The 15,750-nt window shown below is 42.6% G+C and overlaps 2 protein-coding genes across 2 annotated transcripts; both read left to right on the plus strand.

Annotated features, from left to right (window-relative positions):
* The first annotated feature begins 4,807 nt into the window (after nt 1-4,807).
* On the plus strand, nt 4,808-11,115 carry LOC117240117. Its single transcript, XM_033505993.1, has 5 exons — nt 4,808-5,075; nt 6,114-8,137; nt 9,593-9,705; nt 10,469-10,531; nt 11,091-11,115. The coding sequence occupies exons 1-5, from the start codon at nt 4,808-4,810 to the stop codon at nt 11,113-11,115; spliced, it is 2,493 nt and encodes an 830-aa protein (XP_033361884.1).
* Nucleotides 11,116-13,317: 2,202 nt separating this feature from the next.
* LOC117240118 (jerky protein homolog-like) lies at nt 13,318-14,763 on the plus strand. The gene has a single exon (XM_033505994.1). The coding sequence runs from the start codon at nt 13,318-13,320 to the stop codon at nt 14,761-14,763; it is 1,446 nt and encodes a 481-aa protein (XP_033361885.1).
* The last annotated feature ends 987 nt before the right edge of the window (nt 14,764-15,750 follow it).

The following is a 15,750-nucleotide window of genomic DNA, read 5'->3' on the forward strand; positions in this document are numbered from 1 at the left end:
AAACACAGAACAAAAGAAAACAAAGACACCTAAACAAACTCGCAAAAGAAATAAAAAACAAAATAAAGGAGCACAACAACAACGAGTTCACAAAGTTCATCGAGTTCACGTGCTGTGGATTTGGTGTTGTCATAGATTCTGTGTTATTCTGTTGCGTGTGGAAATTGTTGTGTATCCTGTTTCGAATCGGCGGAAAAGTTTGCTTTGTAGTTGTTTTCTGACTACGCAGCCTTTGTAGCTGGCTGGGTGATTTCCACCGCAATTGTGACATTTTACGTCATTTATTTTTCCCGTGTGTGGGCAGTTAGGTGCTTTCCTGCGCATTTGACACACGCCGGGTTTCTGTTGCAGTAATTTTTTGTGTGTCCATATTGTTGACACCGCATGCATTGTGGTACATCTTTTCTGTAGCGCGGTGGTCCCACTGTTACTATTGTGTTTAGTATTTTTTTAATATCAAAAATTTCCTTGTTGTTGGTTCTGGGTTCCAGTTCTAGTAACAATAGTAGTAATGGTTGCTTCGTATCGTACCTTGTCATATTGTTTATAGTTCTTGTTTGGTCAATTTTTGCTAATTCGTCACTTAGTTTTTTTGTGTTAGTTTTTGGATACAGTCCTCTTATAACTACTTTGTAGCTCCTTTCCGTTATGAGATGGTACGTGTGGTATATAGCATTTTTTTCTTTTAATTCTTTTATCACTTTCCTATAAGTTTCTGGGGTGTTTGTTTGTATTTTTACTTGTTCTAGTTTTGTTTGTTTTATTATGTAGTTTTTCTTCCCGACTATATAATTTAGTCGATCTATAAGCGGGTCTATTATCTGGGCCTCGACAAATATTGATGGTGGTTTTGTTGTGTTCATTGATTTAGTTGTGTTTTTGGTTGCTTGGTCGTCGTTTATTTCTTCCGTAAGTAAACTGAAGGAGTTTCTTAGTGGTAATTCTTGCAGCCATCGCTGCTTTTCCGTATCTAGATTACCTGTTATTTTTCTTTTTTTGTTATAGCTGGCCGCCTTCCAGCTTTCATCCTGTTGGACTGTTTCGTTATTGGTATTATTATCTTCGTTATCCGTTATCGGATGTTTGCTGGATGTTTGAAAATTTCTACGTTGACTGGAGACATGCCCGACTTGGTTGCATTTGAAATATTTCAGTTGAGTTCTTTGGGCAAGTGGCATTCGTTCAGCTTGCCGGAAGTTTCTTGGCATTGCATTAGGTGTTGGGGTTGGTTTTCTAATGGTTGGGTTGGGATTATAGGTCGTTGGTCGTTGCTACTCGGAGAATCGTGGTCGTTCCATTGGTCTTGGTCGTCGACTTCGATCTTCCCTGAAGTATCGCTCGATGTCGGCGACTTTCTTTTCAGCTTCGAAGATATTGTATGGTGGATTGGCGAGTAATAATTGTCCTATTTCGGTTTTTAGGCCTCGAATGAAATCGGTTACGGAGTCTCTTAGTATTCTATCGTTCATTGTTCGTCCAGAAATTTCATCGGAATATTCGTTTGTCATAATATATTGTAACTTATTGAACGCTCTGCGGAACATGATGATATAGCTTTGAACATTTTCGTCGTAGCGCTGTGTTGTTTCGCGTAGCTGGTCTTGTATCTCCCTAACGGAGGCATGGGTGGCTACGTTTCGTCGTAGGGCATCGTACGGATGTCCGTATTCGCTGATCGGTATATTACGGATGGCCATTGCGTCTTTACCCGTAATTTTCTCGATCTTGATCATTTTGAGTAAAAGTGGTTGTTCGCAACACATGGCTCGCATTTCACGTATTCGCGTATGAACTCTTCTACTCCGATATCGTCTTCGCCATTTAACTGTGGAATACATGCTATCGCGTCTTTGGATCGTAAGCTCGGAGAAGCGAATTGCGGTAAACGGTCTTCATATGAGGGATAGTTGTCTGCCTCTGGTCGAATCGGGGCAGATGGTGGGGGAGTTCTGTCTCTCGCGGCAATAGATTCGTCCATGGTAATAAGGGAGCCTAATTCTGTAGTAGCGTCGTGTCCTAATTTTATTTTAGAGATATTTCTGCCTAGTAGTTCTATCTCTGCTGCACGTCTCGTGTTCTCACTGTCGGCTATCCGTTGTGTTTATTCTATACGTCGCGTAAGAAGTTCGATTTGCTTAGTGAAATTCTGGTTTTGTTTCTGCATCGCGTCGAGCATGGCACGAGTCGAATTATCCATAGCTCCGATTGTAGAAGCGGTATTAATAGTTTCGTTTTGATTTTGGTTTATCATATCGCTGCTCGCATTTCACCTGTGACATCGTCGCTGTACTTTACTTCTTCTACACGGCTAGAAAACTCAACTACTTCTTCTACGCCGCTAGAAAGGTCAACTTCTTCTACAAAGTCTAACGTCTAAGTCTAACGTCTAAGTCTAAGCTCGAAAAATCTAATTCACATCATCTATCTAAGTCGGTTCTCGGGATTACCGAACATTCACTGACATACTAAATTTAACTAAAAGAGCCTTGCTCTATTGTGCATATCTATCTTATGTTCGTGCGACAAGTTCTCATCTACGATTTATACCTACTCAACAGTGTAACTGAAGTGTTGGAAATAAAAACCTTATAACCCTGTGAATCACAGTGTTACGCCATGCGGCTTGCCATAGATCATATTCTTCACTGTCGGTCGCGGCGCTATAATGTCGCAGACGGATCGTCGCGGCTGCCCGGCAAAATAAACATTGTAGTGGCAAGCGCATGGTTCATTAAGCAGAGCGACCTCCAGAAACGTCGATTCGTGGCCGTTATTTTATCTGGCGTAAAAGAATGTGGCGTGATCCGAAGGTAGTGGGGGTCGCCTTCCAGAAAGAATCAGAACCTTTCGAGAAGCCAAACAGTCTACACATATCTTGTATCGCGCATTACATTGTCACATTTCTCTTTGTTATTCCATTTATATTTTCTAGTTAATAAGTTGTGCAATAAACATTAATTTGGTTGTGTTGATTCTGTGAAATTTCATTGAACTACCCTTATTATCATAATCGAAATAAGGGAATCGATCAGTTCGCGGCGTCGATTGTTCAATCGTAACGAGAACCTACAACTCTCGTTGACGTGATATCTCGCGATCGCGTCTCTCCGCGAATGATCGAAACATTTTGGTCCTTCGAGCCGGATCACGTGCCAGTGAAGAGTGCACTTACCAGTGACCACGTGACTTTATCAAAACCAGTGACGTCAGGCGCGTCATCTTCGAAGAAGCACATCCCATTGGCAAGGGAACGCAACCACGCAGCCTTCCGTCGCAGCTGGACAATCATCAACGCAACGAATTTCACAACTTAACATACACGCGACCTCACGCCGCACGACAGTAAGGTAAGCTCGTTCCTTATTTCAACCATCTCCTAACCTCGGCAACGATGCCGAGCGAAGACCAACTCATCTCTCTGCGTCGGAGACGAGGCTATTGTAGCGGCCGATTCACATATTTATCGAATCGACTGGACGAGTACGAGCAATCTGAGAGTCAGCAAAATTCCTTATTAAAGAATTACGAGAAACAACTGACCGAAGTTGCGAGTCAATTCGAAGCGATTCAACTCGAATTAGAAGTATTGGACGAGGAGGAACAAGCGCGCGGCTTCGAAATAAGGGATCAGTACGTCGCGGTAGACACAAGGCTACAAAATCTTCTGAGGAACGCGCAAACAGCTTCGCCGTCGACATCCATGAACCCTCCAACCTGTGCATCATCCGCAAGTTTAAATCCGATATCCATTAAATTACCAGATCTTCGGCTCCCTACCTTTGACGGAAGCTTAGAAAAATGGAACACGTTTTATGATACCTTTTCCTCCACAATCGATAAAAATCCTAGTCTCACTGACATACAGAAATTCCATTACCTGCAGTCCGCCCTGCAAGGAGAAGCAGCCGATTGTTTAAACGCGTTACCCCTTAGTAATGTAAACTACAGTCAGGCTATTGCCGTTCTCAAGGAAAGTTTCGAATGTCCACGATACACAGCTTTCAGTCACTGCATGGCAATAATTGATTATCCAAGGATAACCAAGGAATCTCCAACGGAATTAAGGCGCTTAGTCCACACATTTAAACAACACATATATGCATTGAACAAATTAGGAGAATCCTACCCCGATACCAGTGCTATGCTCAACAGCCTCATCCTCTCGAAAATACCACTAAGTATCCAAAAGCAATGGGAAATGACGCTGCCCAACAACGAGGTGCCTCCGTACATTCAGTTACTAAACTTCCTAGAGAGATTAGCACGAAGCTCCAGACCGATCACCACAGTCAGACAAACAAGAGAATCACCGGAACAAACTACTCCTGTCCGTCAACGCGCATCACGAGGGCATGCACTTACGGCGACACAGGTTACTCCAACATGCCCCACCTGTCAAGGACCACACCCCATTTGGAGATGTGACACCTTCAAAACCAAATCCCTTCGCGAACGCATTCGGGAGGTCAAAAGGGCATCACTATGCCTCAACTGCCTCGGGAAAGGGCACACAACGAAGCATTGTTTCGCAGGATCATGTCGCGTATGCGGAGAACGACATCATACAATGCTGCATAGGACAAAACGCCATTCAGGGTCTCGTTCCAGCACGTCCAGCCCGAAATCTTCCCCATCAAATAGCCGATCCACAACACCTTCTTTGCCACCCTACGTATCACCCACTCGTCGCAAAAGGCACACAACAGACCACAGATCGGAAACACCACGAACAGCCGCGTCTCCAAGTCCACCGCCCAGTGACAAACGAACACACAACCAATGACGCCGACGATCGACGACTCCGTTCATGACCGAACATATCAAACCAATAGCATCCGAATTACTGTCCAATGATCTAGTCATCACAGTGCAGATTAATATTTTGAATGATAAACAGCAACCAATCCGTTGTCGAGCGTTGCTCGACACCGGATCCAGTATGAACTTCATTACCGAGGAATTAGCAAAATCGTTAAGGATACGGCAAAAAAAATGTTCGGTCCCGATCGGAGCTCTAGATACCTTGACAACGACCTCTAAGCGACACATCACGGCCACGATCACTTCCACTGACGGTACATACACGCGGACATTAACGTTCCTTATCATTCCAATCATATCAACCTTAATTCCCAGCGAACCCATCGATCGTTCGACACTTGAGATACCAAAAAATCTCAAATTGGCCGATCCACGATTTCATTTACCAGCTCCGATAGATGTACTATTAAGCTCAGGTTCAACACTCGCGTCGATGTGTGTGGGACAAGTCAACCTCACGCAGCCAGACGAGCCTGGACTGCGTCTGCAAAAGACGCGATTCGGATGGGTAATCGGGGGGAGTCCAACTTCCCAAACCGCTACAAACATATTTCACACATCCACGACGACTTTACAAGCAGACCTCGCGCGGTTTTGGGAAATCGATGAAGGACCCTCAATTAAACATATCTCAGAGGCAGATCGACGATGCGAAGAACACTTCCAAGCCCACACCCGACGCACCAGCGAAGGACGATACATCGTCGCTCTACCTTTCAACGATCAGCTTCAGTCACTCGGATCCTCTAAAACGCTGGCGAGTAAACGACTCGCCTCACTCAATCGCCGATTCCAGCACGACAAACGCTTCGAATCAGAATATCGAACGGTAATACAGGAATACCTGGCGTTGGGACACATGACGAAGGTCAATGACAACCACTCCGACGACAACGGATACTATTTACCCCATCATGGCGTGACCAAAGCATCGAGTCAAACCACCAAACTCCGTGTAGTTTTCGACGGATCGGCACCAAGCACTACCGGAACCTCCTTAAACGATACACTTCACACAGGACCCAAGTTACAGGAAGATTTATTTTATATATTAATTAGATTCCGCGCTCATCAATACGTACTCACCGGCGACATCGAGAAAATGTATCGGCAATTCCTCGTACGACCAGAGGATCGGAAATATCAAAGGATATTATGGCGCAGCGCGAGTGGAGAAACAGAAACATATGAGCTTAACACTGTAACGTTCGGTTTATCCGCAGCCCCGTATCTAGCTATTCGGTGCCTCAAGTAACTGGCAGAGGACGAAGGACATCGATTTCCACGTGCAGCACAGGTACTGCAGCGGGATTTCTACGTCGACGACGCTCTCACCGGAGCTGAAACGAAGGACGAAGCCCTCACGCTCAGAACAGAACTCACCAATTTACTTCAACTGGCCGGCTTAAACATACGAAAATGGGCGTCAAACGATAATGACTTATTACACGGACTCTCCTTAGAAGAAACAAATCACCAACATTTTTTGGGCGACTCGCAAACCTTGAAGACGCTGGGAGTGTTATGGAATTCATCCGACGACTCTATTCTTTACTCGGTCGAAGTCAAACCCACGCCGTCTCGAGTCACGAAACGAATCATCAGCTCGGAGATTGCAAAAATTTACGATCCGCTCGGTCTGCTCGCACCGGTGATTGTTCGGGCCAAGATGCTACTTCAACGAATATGGTCGTCGAAAATCGATTGGGATGAATCACTTCCGATCGAGTTACATACAGAGTGGGAAAGGTACTATGCCCAATTACCCTTATTAAACAACGTCAGGTTCCCACGCAAGGCAATAATCGAGTCCGCAATGGAAATTGAACTGCATGGTTTCTGCGATGCCAGCGAAAAGGCTTACGGAGCCTGTATTTATCTTCGAACCCTTAACACCAACGGCCGTGTTTGGACCCAACTTTTAACCGCAAAATCGAAAGTCGCCCCACTCAAGTGCCAGACCATTCCTCGGCTCGAGCTGAGCGGAGCACTCCTTCTTACGTCCCTGATGTCGACAATACAACAAGCCCTATCCCACAAAATTACTCGAACTATCTATTGGACCGATTCCACTATCGTCCTCCATTGGCTCAATACATCACCTCACACCCTTAAAACATTCGTCGCTAACAGAGTCTCCGAAATTCAAACAAAAACCAGCATCCGTGATTGGCGCCACGTTCCTACCGACGACAATCCCGCGGACTTAATATCACGCGGCCAAACACCCGAAGAGTTTCTGCGCCCAACCATCTGGCAGCACGGTCCTGCATGGCTCTACCAGTCGGAAGGCTATTGGCCGACATGGGCGCTAACACCGCAAATTGAAGTACCGGAGCAGAAGGGGGCGATTTGTCTGTCCACAAACCCCCCCGATTACTGTTTGTTGCAAAGGTATTCATCCTGGCCCAAGTTGATACGAATCATAGCTCGTTGCCTCCGTTGGAAACAGAAAAGGAACCGAGCGGCACCCCTAACCGTTACTGAATTACGCATAACGCACAATAAACTGATAAAATTGTTGCAAAACATCCATTTCTCCGAGGAAATTCGCACACTCCAAAAAGATCGGAACGCGGCGATAAAGGGTAAGCTCACGCGACTCAATCCGTTCATAGACAAGGAAGGAATATTGCGAGTCGGGGGTCGACTCAGTCATTCGTCGATGACCTTCGCCCAGAAACATCCCATAGTATTACCTAAGTCATCCGTTACAACACGCATCATAGACCACGAGCACAAGATCCACATGCATTCCGGAACGCAGGCTACGTTATACGCAGTAAGACAAAGATACTGGCCCGTTGACGGTCGAAGTCAAGTATGGCGGGCGATCAAAGGCTGCGTCCGCTGCTGTCGCGCTCAACCACCGCCGGTAGAATACGTGATGGGTAATCTGCCGGAGGCGCGAGTAACGGAATCTCGCCCATTTACAAACGTCGGCGTCGATTATTGCGGGCCGTTCCACATCAAGGAAAAACGAGATCGTAACTGTCGTCAGATAAAAGTATACGTAGCCATTTTCGTATGCCTAGCAATTAAAGCGGTACACATCGAGCTCGTTGACGATCTCACTAGCGAAGCCTTCATCGCCGCTCTTCGCAGATTTATCGCACGACGAGGCTATTGCTCCACCATCCATTCTGATAACGGCACCAACTTCAGAGGAGCAAGCAACGAATTACGAGAGATTCACGATTTATTACAATCGGACGATCACAAGGAAAAAGTAACCGCATTTTTAGCCGACAAACAAATCGAATGGCGCTTCATTCCCCCTCATTCGCCGCATTTCGGTGGGCTATGGGAAGCAGCGGTGAAGTCATTGAAACGCCACCTCAGGCGTGTAGCCGGCAACGAGTTACTCACCTCTGAACAATTGAATACTCTTATCATAGAAATAGAAGCAGTCCTCAATTCCCGCCCGCTAACTCCTATCTCCACCGATCCAAATGATCTCCTAGTCCTCACTCCCGGACATTTTCTCATTGGCGATTCACTAATGTGCTTACGTGATCGAGATTTCAGAGACATTCCATCGAACCGACTCTCCAGATGGCAGCATATCCAACAGCTTAAACAGCATTTTTGGAACCGCTGGCATAAGGAGTATTTGAACGAGCTAACCAACCGCAATAAGTGGAGCAAGGGTGGACACGGCATCCAAAAAGGCACAATCGTCATCCTCAGAGAGGACAACGTTCCCTCCATGCATTGGCCTCTGGGCCGAGTTATCAAGGTTCATCCAGGCGCCGATGGTGTCATCCGGACAGCTACAGTTCAGACGGCAAAGAGCGTTTTGGATCGGGCCGTCAAAAGGCTTGTCCCACTGCCAATTCAACCCGATCTCGAGAAACCCGAACAACTAGCCACCGAGACGAACTAAGATGGGAACTTCAATCACATCTCGCTAATTTGATCGGTACCCTCTCAACGGGGGGAGGATGTTACGCCATGCGGCTTGCCATAGATCATATTCTTAACTGTCGGTCGCGGCACTATAATGTCGCAGACGGATCGTCGCGGCTGCCCGGCAAAACAAACATTGTAGTGGCAAGCGCATGGTTCATTAAGCAGGGCGACCTCCAGAAACGTCGATTCGTGGCCGTTATTTTATCTGGCGTAAAAGAATGTGGCGTGATCCGAAGGTAGTGGGGGTCGCCTTCCAGAAAGAATCAGAACGTTTCGAGAAGCCAAACAGTCCACACATATCTTGTATCGCGCATTACGTAGTCACATTTCTTTTTGTTGTTCCATTTATATCTTTCTAGTTAATAAGTTGTTGCAATAAACATTAATTTAGTTGTGTTAATTCTGTGAAATTTCATTGAACTACCCTTATTATCATAATCGAAATAAGGGAATCGATCAGTTCGTGGCGTCGATTGTTTAATCGTAACGAGAACTTACAACTCTCGTTGACGTGATATCTCGCGATCGCGTCTCTCCGCGAATGATCGAAACAGGACATTTGGTAGAATTTTTTAGCTGTTTCTTGCGACGCACAACTTACTAACGACCAGTCAGGTGGCAAATGATCGGTTATTTATCGCGAGCCTTGAACGTTATTAGCGTCCAAGGTGGAGGATTATAATAAATGTAAAGAGCGAGGTTTAGTTCACCTTATTTATTCCACTCAATACTCTGATTACAACTGTCTTTAAGTTATTGAATTCCACTTACTACTCTGAATACACTGCCCGTAAGTTTACTGATTATCCTGTTAAATGTAATGTTCACTGACTGAATACTGCTACGTGTTGACTCTTAGGATACTGGTGCAAGAGTGAGTCCTGTCCATAAGTCTACGGATTATCTTGTTAAATATACTGTTCGTGGTCGGTGTGTCTCAAATCTGTTCCTAACTCATCATTGGGTAAAGCCGTATGTTTGAGGATGGGCTGGCTGCCTTCGTGAAGGTTCGTGCGCGGGTGACCTTACACTTGGCGAAAACCCGCGTGTCCGGTCTTCCTGAGATGTAGCATAAAAATAAAGCAATTTCTTATTTTATGGGTTTTTTCCGGGAGGTCCTAAGGTACCTGGACTGTACAATAGGCCCACTGTTTATGATGGGTCCGCATTACGGTACCCTTGACGGTCGTACTGCCCGAGGCTCGCGTCTAGTGGTCATACGGTCGCGGCAATTACCAGGCAACCACTCCAAATCTCGAACACTGTTTGATTATCATGTGGGTGGCTACCTTCAGCGGGATACCATCTTCGTGTTTGTTAGGTTGTGTCCTTTGTGAGGTCTGCTGGGGTTTTCCTTTTCAGTCTTCTATCCACGTTTAAGGTGTTGATCGTTTTCGCAGCTAGCCGGTTTGGGTGTGTTCCTATTCTCTCTTTGTAGTTTCCTGCGTATCTGCTAATTTTCTCTTTAACAGTTGGTATTCCCAGGTCTTTCCGTGTGTCCTCGTTTCAAACGTACCATGGGGCGTTTACTATTGTTCTAAGAATTTTATCTTGTACTGTCTCTATTTTGTTTATATGGCTCACTGCTGCCGCCCCCCCCCCTAGTGGTATTCCATACGTCCAGATTGGTTTTATGATCGTTTTGTATATTTTTAATTTATTTTCTATGCTTAATTTGGATTTTCGACTTGTTAGGCAATGCATTTGTCTCCTTGTTGTCTGTATTTTTTTATAGGTACTTGACTTGCCTTGTTTGCGGTATGTTCGCGCTGTTCAGTAGGATGTCTCTGCCTTCAGAGTATGTGTCCTTGATTTTTATTACGAAGGTTCTCTTGCTTAAGTAAGATTTTATTAATTGGTATATTTGCTCCGGGAATTGTTTCCTGATTGTTTGTAGAAGGCTTTCGTGGTTTATTTTGTCGAATGCTATCTCTATGTCCATAGAGAGGGCTGTACAGTATTGCTTGTTTTCTAGTGCTAGTATTGTTTCGTTGACCATTCTGTGCATTTGCTCTATAATGTAGTGTTTGTTTCTGAATCCAAATTGGTGATCTGGTATTAATTATTCCTCTATTATTGGTTTTTTGCGGTCGTATATTATTTTCTCTAGTATTTTAGAAAACACAGGAAGTAGTGATATTGGTCTGTAAGATGTAGTTTGGTGTGGGTCTTTGCCAGTTTCCATAGTTTAGGAAAGTATTGAATTCTTAGTACTGCATTGAATATTATTGTAGTTAGACATATCGCGTTTGGCGGAAGGTTTTCCAAGATTTTACCATTGATTAGGTCGATTCCTGATGCATTCTTATTTTTTGTTTTCTCGATTATGTTTCTAATTTCTTGTGCTGCTGTTTTAGGTATGGTGTAGTGTTTGTCAGTTGAGGTACTAGTGGTTTGCGCATCCTCGTCCGTATGGCATTTGGGGTTGCTGTTGTTGATATTATGTGGTGTAAATGTGTTGTAAAGGTGGTTGGAAAATTCTTCAGCTAGCTCTTCGTTGCTTCTTGCCCATGTGTTGTCTGCTTTTCTGATTGCTGGGACTAGTTTTATTGGTTTCTTTATTTTTCTCGTGGCTTTCCATAGGAAGTAGTTGGTGTTCTCGTATGCAAAGAGTGACTCTATGAATTTTGTGAATTCGTTATTGTTGCGCTCTTTTATTTTTTTTTATTTCCTTCGCAAGTTTGTTTAGGTATTTTTTGTTTTCTCGTGCTCCATGTTTTTGCCATTTTGCATTAGATTTTCTTTTTTCTCTAATTTTTTCGAGGATGTCTAGTGGAATTATTTTTGTGTGTCTCTTGGTTGGTTCATGTATAGTGGTTGCCCATGCTGCTTCTTAAATAGCTTCTGTCAGTGCTGTTACTGCCTGTTCGATGTGTTCGGGTGTTTTCAATTGTATGTTGCAGTTGGTTTTGCTCTCGATTATTTCTTTAAAAGTTTGCCATTTGGTGGTTTTGGTGCATAGCGTCTCTGTACTGCTGTAAAGTATTGGTTTGTTTCTGTATGTAATTATTATGGGTGTATGATCGGAGCTAAGCTCAAGGCTGGGTGTTATTTTTGGTTTATTTGCGTTTAGACCCTTTGTAACTGCAAAATCGAGTAGGTCAGGAATTTTGCTCAGGTCTGTCGGCCAGTATGTCGGTCTTCCTGTGGATAGCATATTGAGGTTATTATTTCTAATGTATTTTTCCAAGGTTCTGCCTCGAGGTGTGGTGATTCTTGATCCCCATAGTGTGTGTTTTGAGTTATAGTCTCCAGCTGCAATATACTTGTCACCTAAGTGTCGAAAGTACTCTTCCCACATTTGTGTTGTCATTTTGTGTCGCGGTGGTACATATACTGCTGACAACGGTTTCTTTCTTCTTTGGCAGTGCGCTGAAGGAGTTTCGGAGTGTGATTTTTTGTAGCCATTGTTGTCTTTCTGCTTCGATATCTTTCCTAACGTTTGTGTTTGGTGTAATTTTGCGTTCTTTGTTGTAACTTGCCACCTTCCAGCTTTCATCCTGGTAGGTTAGTTCGATACTGGTTTTATTCTCTTCATTCCTTTCTATTGGTTCCATTTCAACTTCGTTTGTAGCTGAGCATTCCTGTTCTTCGTTTCTTGATTAGCTTGGTTTTGAAATGTTTGTTGTTTAGTTTATGTAGTATGTTTCGTCTTTACTAATTATTTTTATCAGTGGAACGTGACTTTGCATTTTAGATTTGATAATAGTCTTTTTAGTAAAAGACACGGATTTCCACCATTTGGCGATGAGCGTTGACGTTCGTAACTTCCTTTTCGCCACTTGCCGCACTTTTGGCGAAGCAGTTTTACACGTCCGTTTAGCTCGGCTGTTCGGACAGAACTGTCCACGAGAAGAAGATGGACCAAAACGTCTAAAATGAGTCAAACTAACACTAGTAATAATCATTTTATGTGAAAAGTACGAGACTCTTTGTTCGACCAATTCATATTTCACAAATATGTTCTACGTCGAATTTTCTACAGAAAAAGACTCTGTATTCAAATTACTCGATATTAACAATAAAGCACGATGACAAAATTACAATTCATTTTTAAGTCTTTTATCTTCGTAGTAAAAATTATTATTTTTTCCTTTTCAAAATTACGTAAAAATGTTCCAAGAATAAATCCATGAAATGAACGTTTGTAACATTCGTAGAATCCATGAGTTTTTAGTCTTCTTAAAAAGTTTACCGTTTATAGGATGAACAGATGTATAAATTCAGTTAGAGAAAACCATTGATTTATAAACTGTTTGCATTAAAATTGTTCTTATTCTCATAATACTCTCGTACTAAATTCTTATTTTCGTGCTGCCTGCTTAATGTCACCTCTCGGTCGAATACTATTTGTTATTGTGATATACATCGTAACCTCGATTATACATTACGTATATACATCATCCGAACGTTCTATCATCAGAATATACGTATATACGTATATACCTATATACCTATATACATGTTTAATACACATAGTATTTATTTCCCCCTATCAAAATTGTCGACGACAACAACTGTCGAAATAAAATCTCGTCTCAACATTTCAGTGCGGTATTTACAGTCGAAACGTTTCAAACAATAATGACGTCAAAACGAAAATCGATACAGTTGACAATTGCCGAAAAATACGATATCCTTGAGATGAGAAAAAGATGTGAATCTAGAAAATCCGCAATAGAAAAGTATGGTATTTCACAAGCCACCTTGTACCGCATATACGCACAAAGCGAATGGATTAAAAGACAATTCGAAAGCAGGATGGAACTTAGCAGATACGAAAAACATATAAGACGACGTGTAGTTGATGTAGATGGAATTGTTCACCAATGGTACTTACGATGTAAGGAAAGAAACGAACAAATGACAATAGCAGACATAAAGAGAAGAGCTCTAGAAATTAATATGAAGTTAATGGGATCTCCTAGTTTTAGAGCCGGCCGCACTTGGTTACTAGGCTTTAAAGAACGATACAGTATTACTAATGCGGATGTCACGGAAACTGTTCCAGCCAAAACTGAAACCGTTGCAGCACGAGTCTTTAAAGCTGATTTTATCAGATTTCTGCTTGAACGTCAGATCACATTGCGGAACGTTTACAATGTCGTTTACACAACAATAATGTGGAAAATAGTACCAGAAAGAACTTGCATTATGGACCATGCGAAATCGACAAAAAACCTGGAAATGTGCGAACATTACGTTACTGCAGTTTTTTGTGCAAATGCTACCGGATGTCGCAAGTTGCCGGTACTGCTAATCGGTACCGAACCGGTTGTTCATGCTTTATACAATTACGATACAGAAGCCTTCTCAACTATCTACAAATCAAAAGAAAATGCTTGCATGGACAGTACCATTTTCAAAGACTGGTACGAAAATCTTTTCTTAGAATCAGTCAAAGAAAGACACCGGGAGAACGCTCCCAGGGAGCAATATTTGTTGTTACTCGATAATGCTATGTCACTTCACAATCTCAATGATCTTTGCGATTTAGATCGTTCCGTTACAGTTATGTCTCTTCCAGTTAAAGTATCACCACTCCGTCAACCAATGAATTGTGGTATAATATCATGTTTCAAGCGAAAATACCGAATAGAATTACTGAAAACAATGATGTTAAGAATTGTTGGCGATACGGAGCAGGATATGATGGACGTCCATAAAGAAATATCCATGTGGGATTGCTGCCAGCTTGTACATAATGCTTGGTCAAGTGTCGACGATGCAATACTGAGAAGCTCGTGGGACAGCGTTTTGGTGCTTAGAAACGTGCGGAATATAGGAGTCACAGAAATATGGGAAGCCGACCTGGAAGAAGTACTTAAAATTACGAAAGAATTACCTGGATGCGAAAAGTGCGTAGAAATCGATGTGTATAACTGGTTTTATATTGAGAAGCAATATGATATAGTCAAGAAGAAATGTGCCGATGAAGTTATTCAGAAATATAAAGACAATCCAGTGAACATAGATAATATCGACCATGAAGCTGGACCTTCTCGTGCGAAGCTCTCAAAAAGGAGCTAACGTGATTTGAAACACAAAATGAAAGCAACTCGGTGGAATTGCTTCTATTAAAACGCATGTATTAGAAAATTTGTTAGGAAATATAATATGATTTAGAGATAAGTAATTGTGGAACCCGTATGATTTTATGTAGCGTCCAATTGTTTCCTTGTAGCTTTTGGTTTGATGTACAGAAAAAGCTGTTTTCTATCATTCAAACACATTTATCATTATTAGTCCCAATAATCAAGATTCTACTATGTATGGAAGACAAGGAAAGACGCGCAATGTTATTCTTGTATTTACGTTCTCTTTGAACTTTATACTTTGAATTTGGCAAATTAGAGTTTAAGTAATTGTTAAATTAAATGTTTATTGCGAATATAGAGATGGATCGATGAATGTATAAAACAAGTATATTATCGCACAAATAAATGATGATGACCTTAAAATAATATTTAAAAAATGTCTTCTAGCAAAAACATTATCTACCAAATAGTATAACCTTGCCCTGCGTAGTTCTTTTCATAATATTAATAACGAAGTTATTTAGGTGCCCCGATTTGTGTATCCCATTCTGTAGATCAGCGAATATTTATCAGTGCGAGTACCTACCAAAGCCGGTAGATACGCGACTAATCAGTGCAAAACTTGAATTGGAACTAAATTTATATTGGTAAAATTATATGTAATATAGTGATATAGTATATTTACAAGGAGTGGGCAATAGAGATGTTAATCAGACAGAAAAAGACGATTGTTGTTCAACCTGAACTATTCACACCAAATGTACAGAAAACAGCGCAACTAAATAACTAGCTAACGACTCGATTTTACAAAATGCATTCAACGCTCTCTCGGCAACGCCACTCGCAAACTCTGCGTCCGCTCAACTCGCACTCGGCTCCTCGACTCACACTCTCTTTGTCGAATAACGCTCTGCTTCTCGACTAACACTCTGGCCGTTGTCGCATTCTGTTGTCTTTTTCCTAGGCCCACCGCACACGT

This window comes from Bombus vosnesenskii, unplaced genomic scaffold (genome assembly GCF_011952255.1).
Source record: "Bombus vosnesenskii isolate JDL3184/JDL3185 unplaced genomic scaffold, Bvos_JDL3184-5_v1.1 scf7180000014564, whole genome shotgun sequence".
In the NCBI taxonomy this organism is placed as follows: domain Eukaryota; kingdom Metazoa; phylum Arthropoda; class Insecta; order Hymenoptera; family Apidae; genus Bombus; species Bombus vosnesenskii.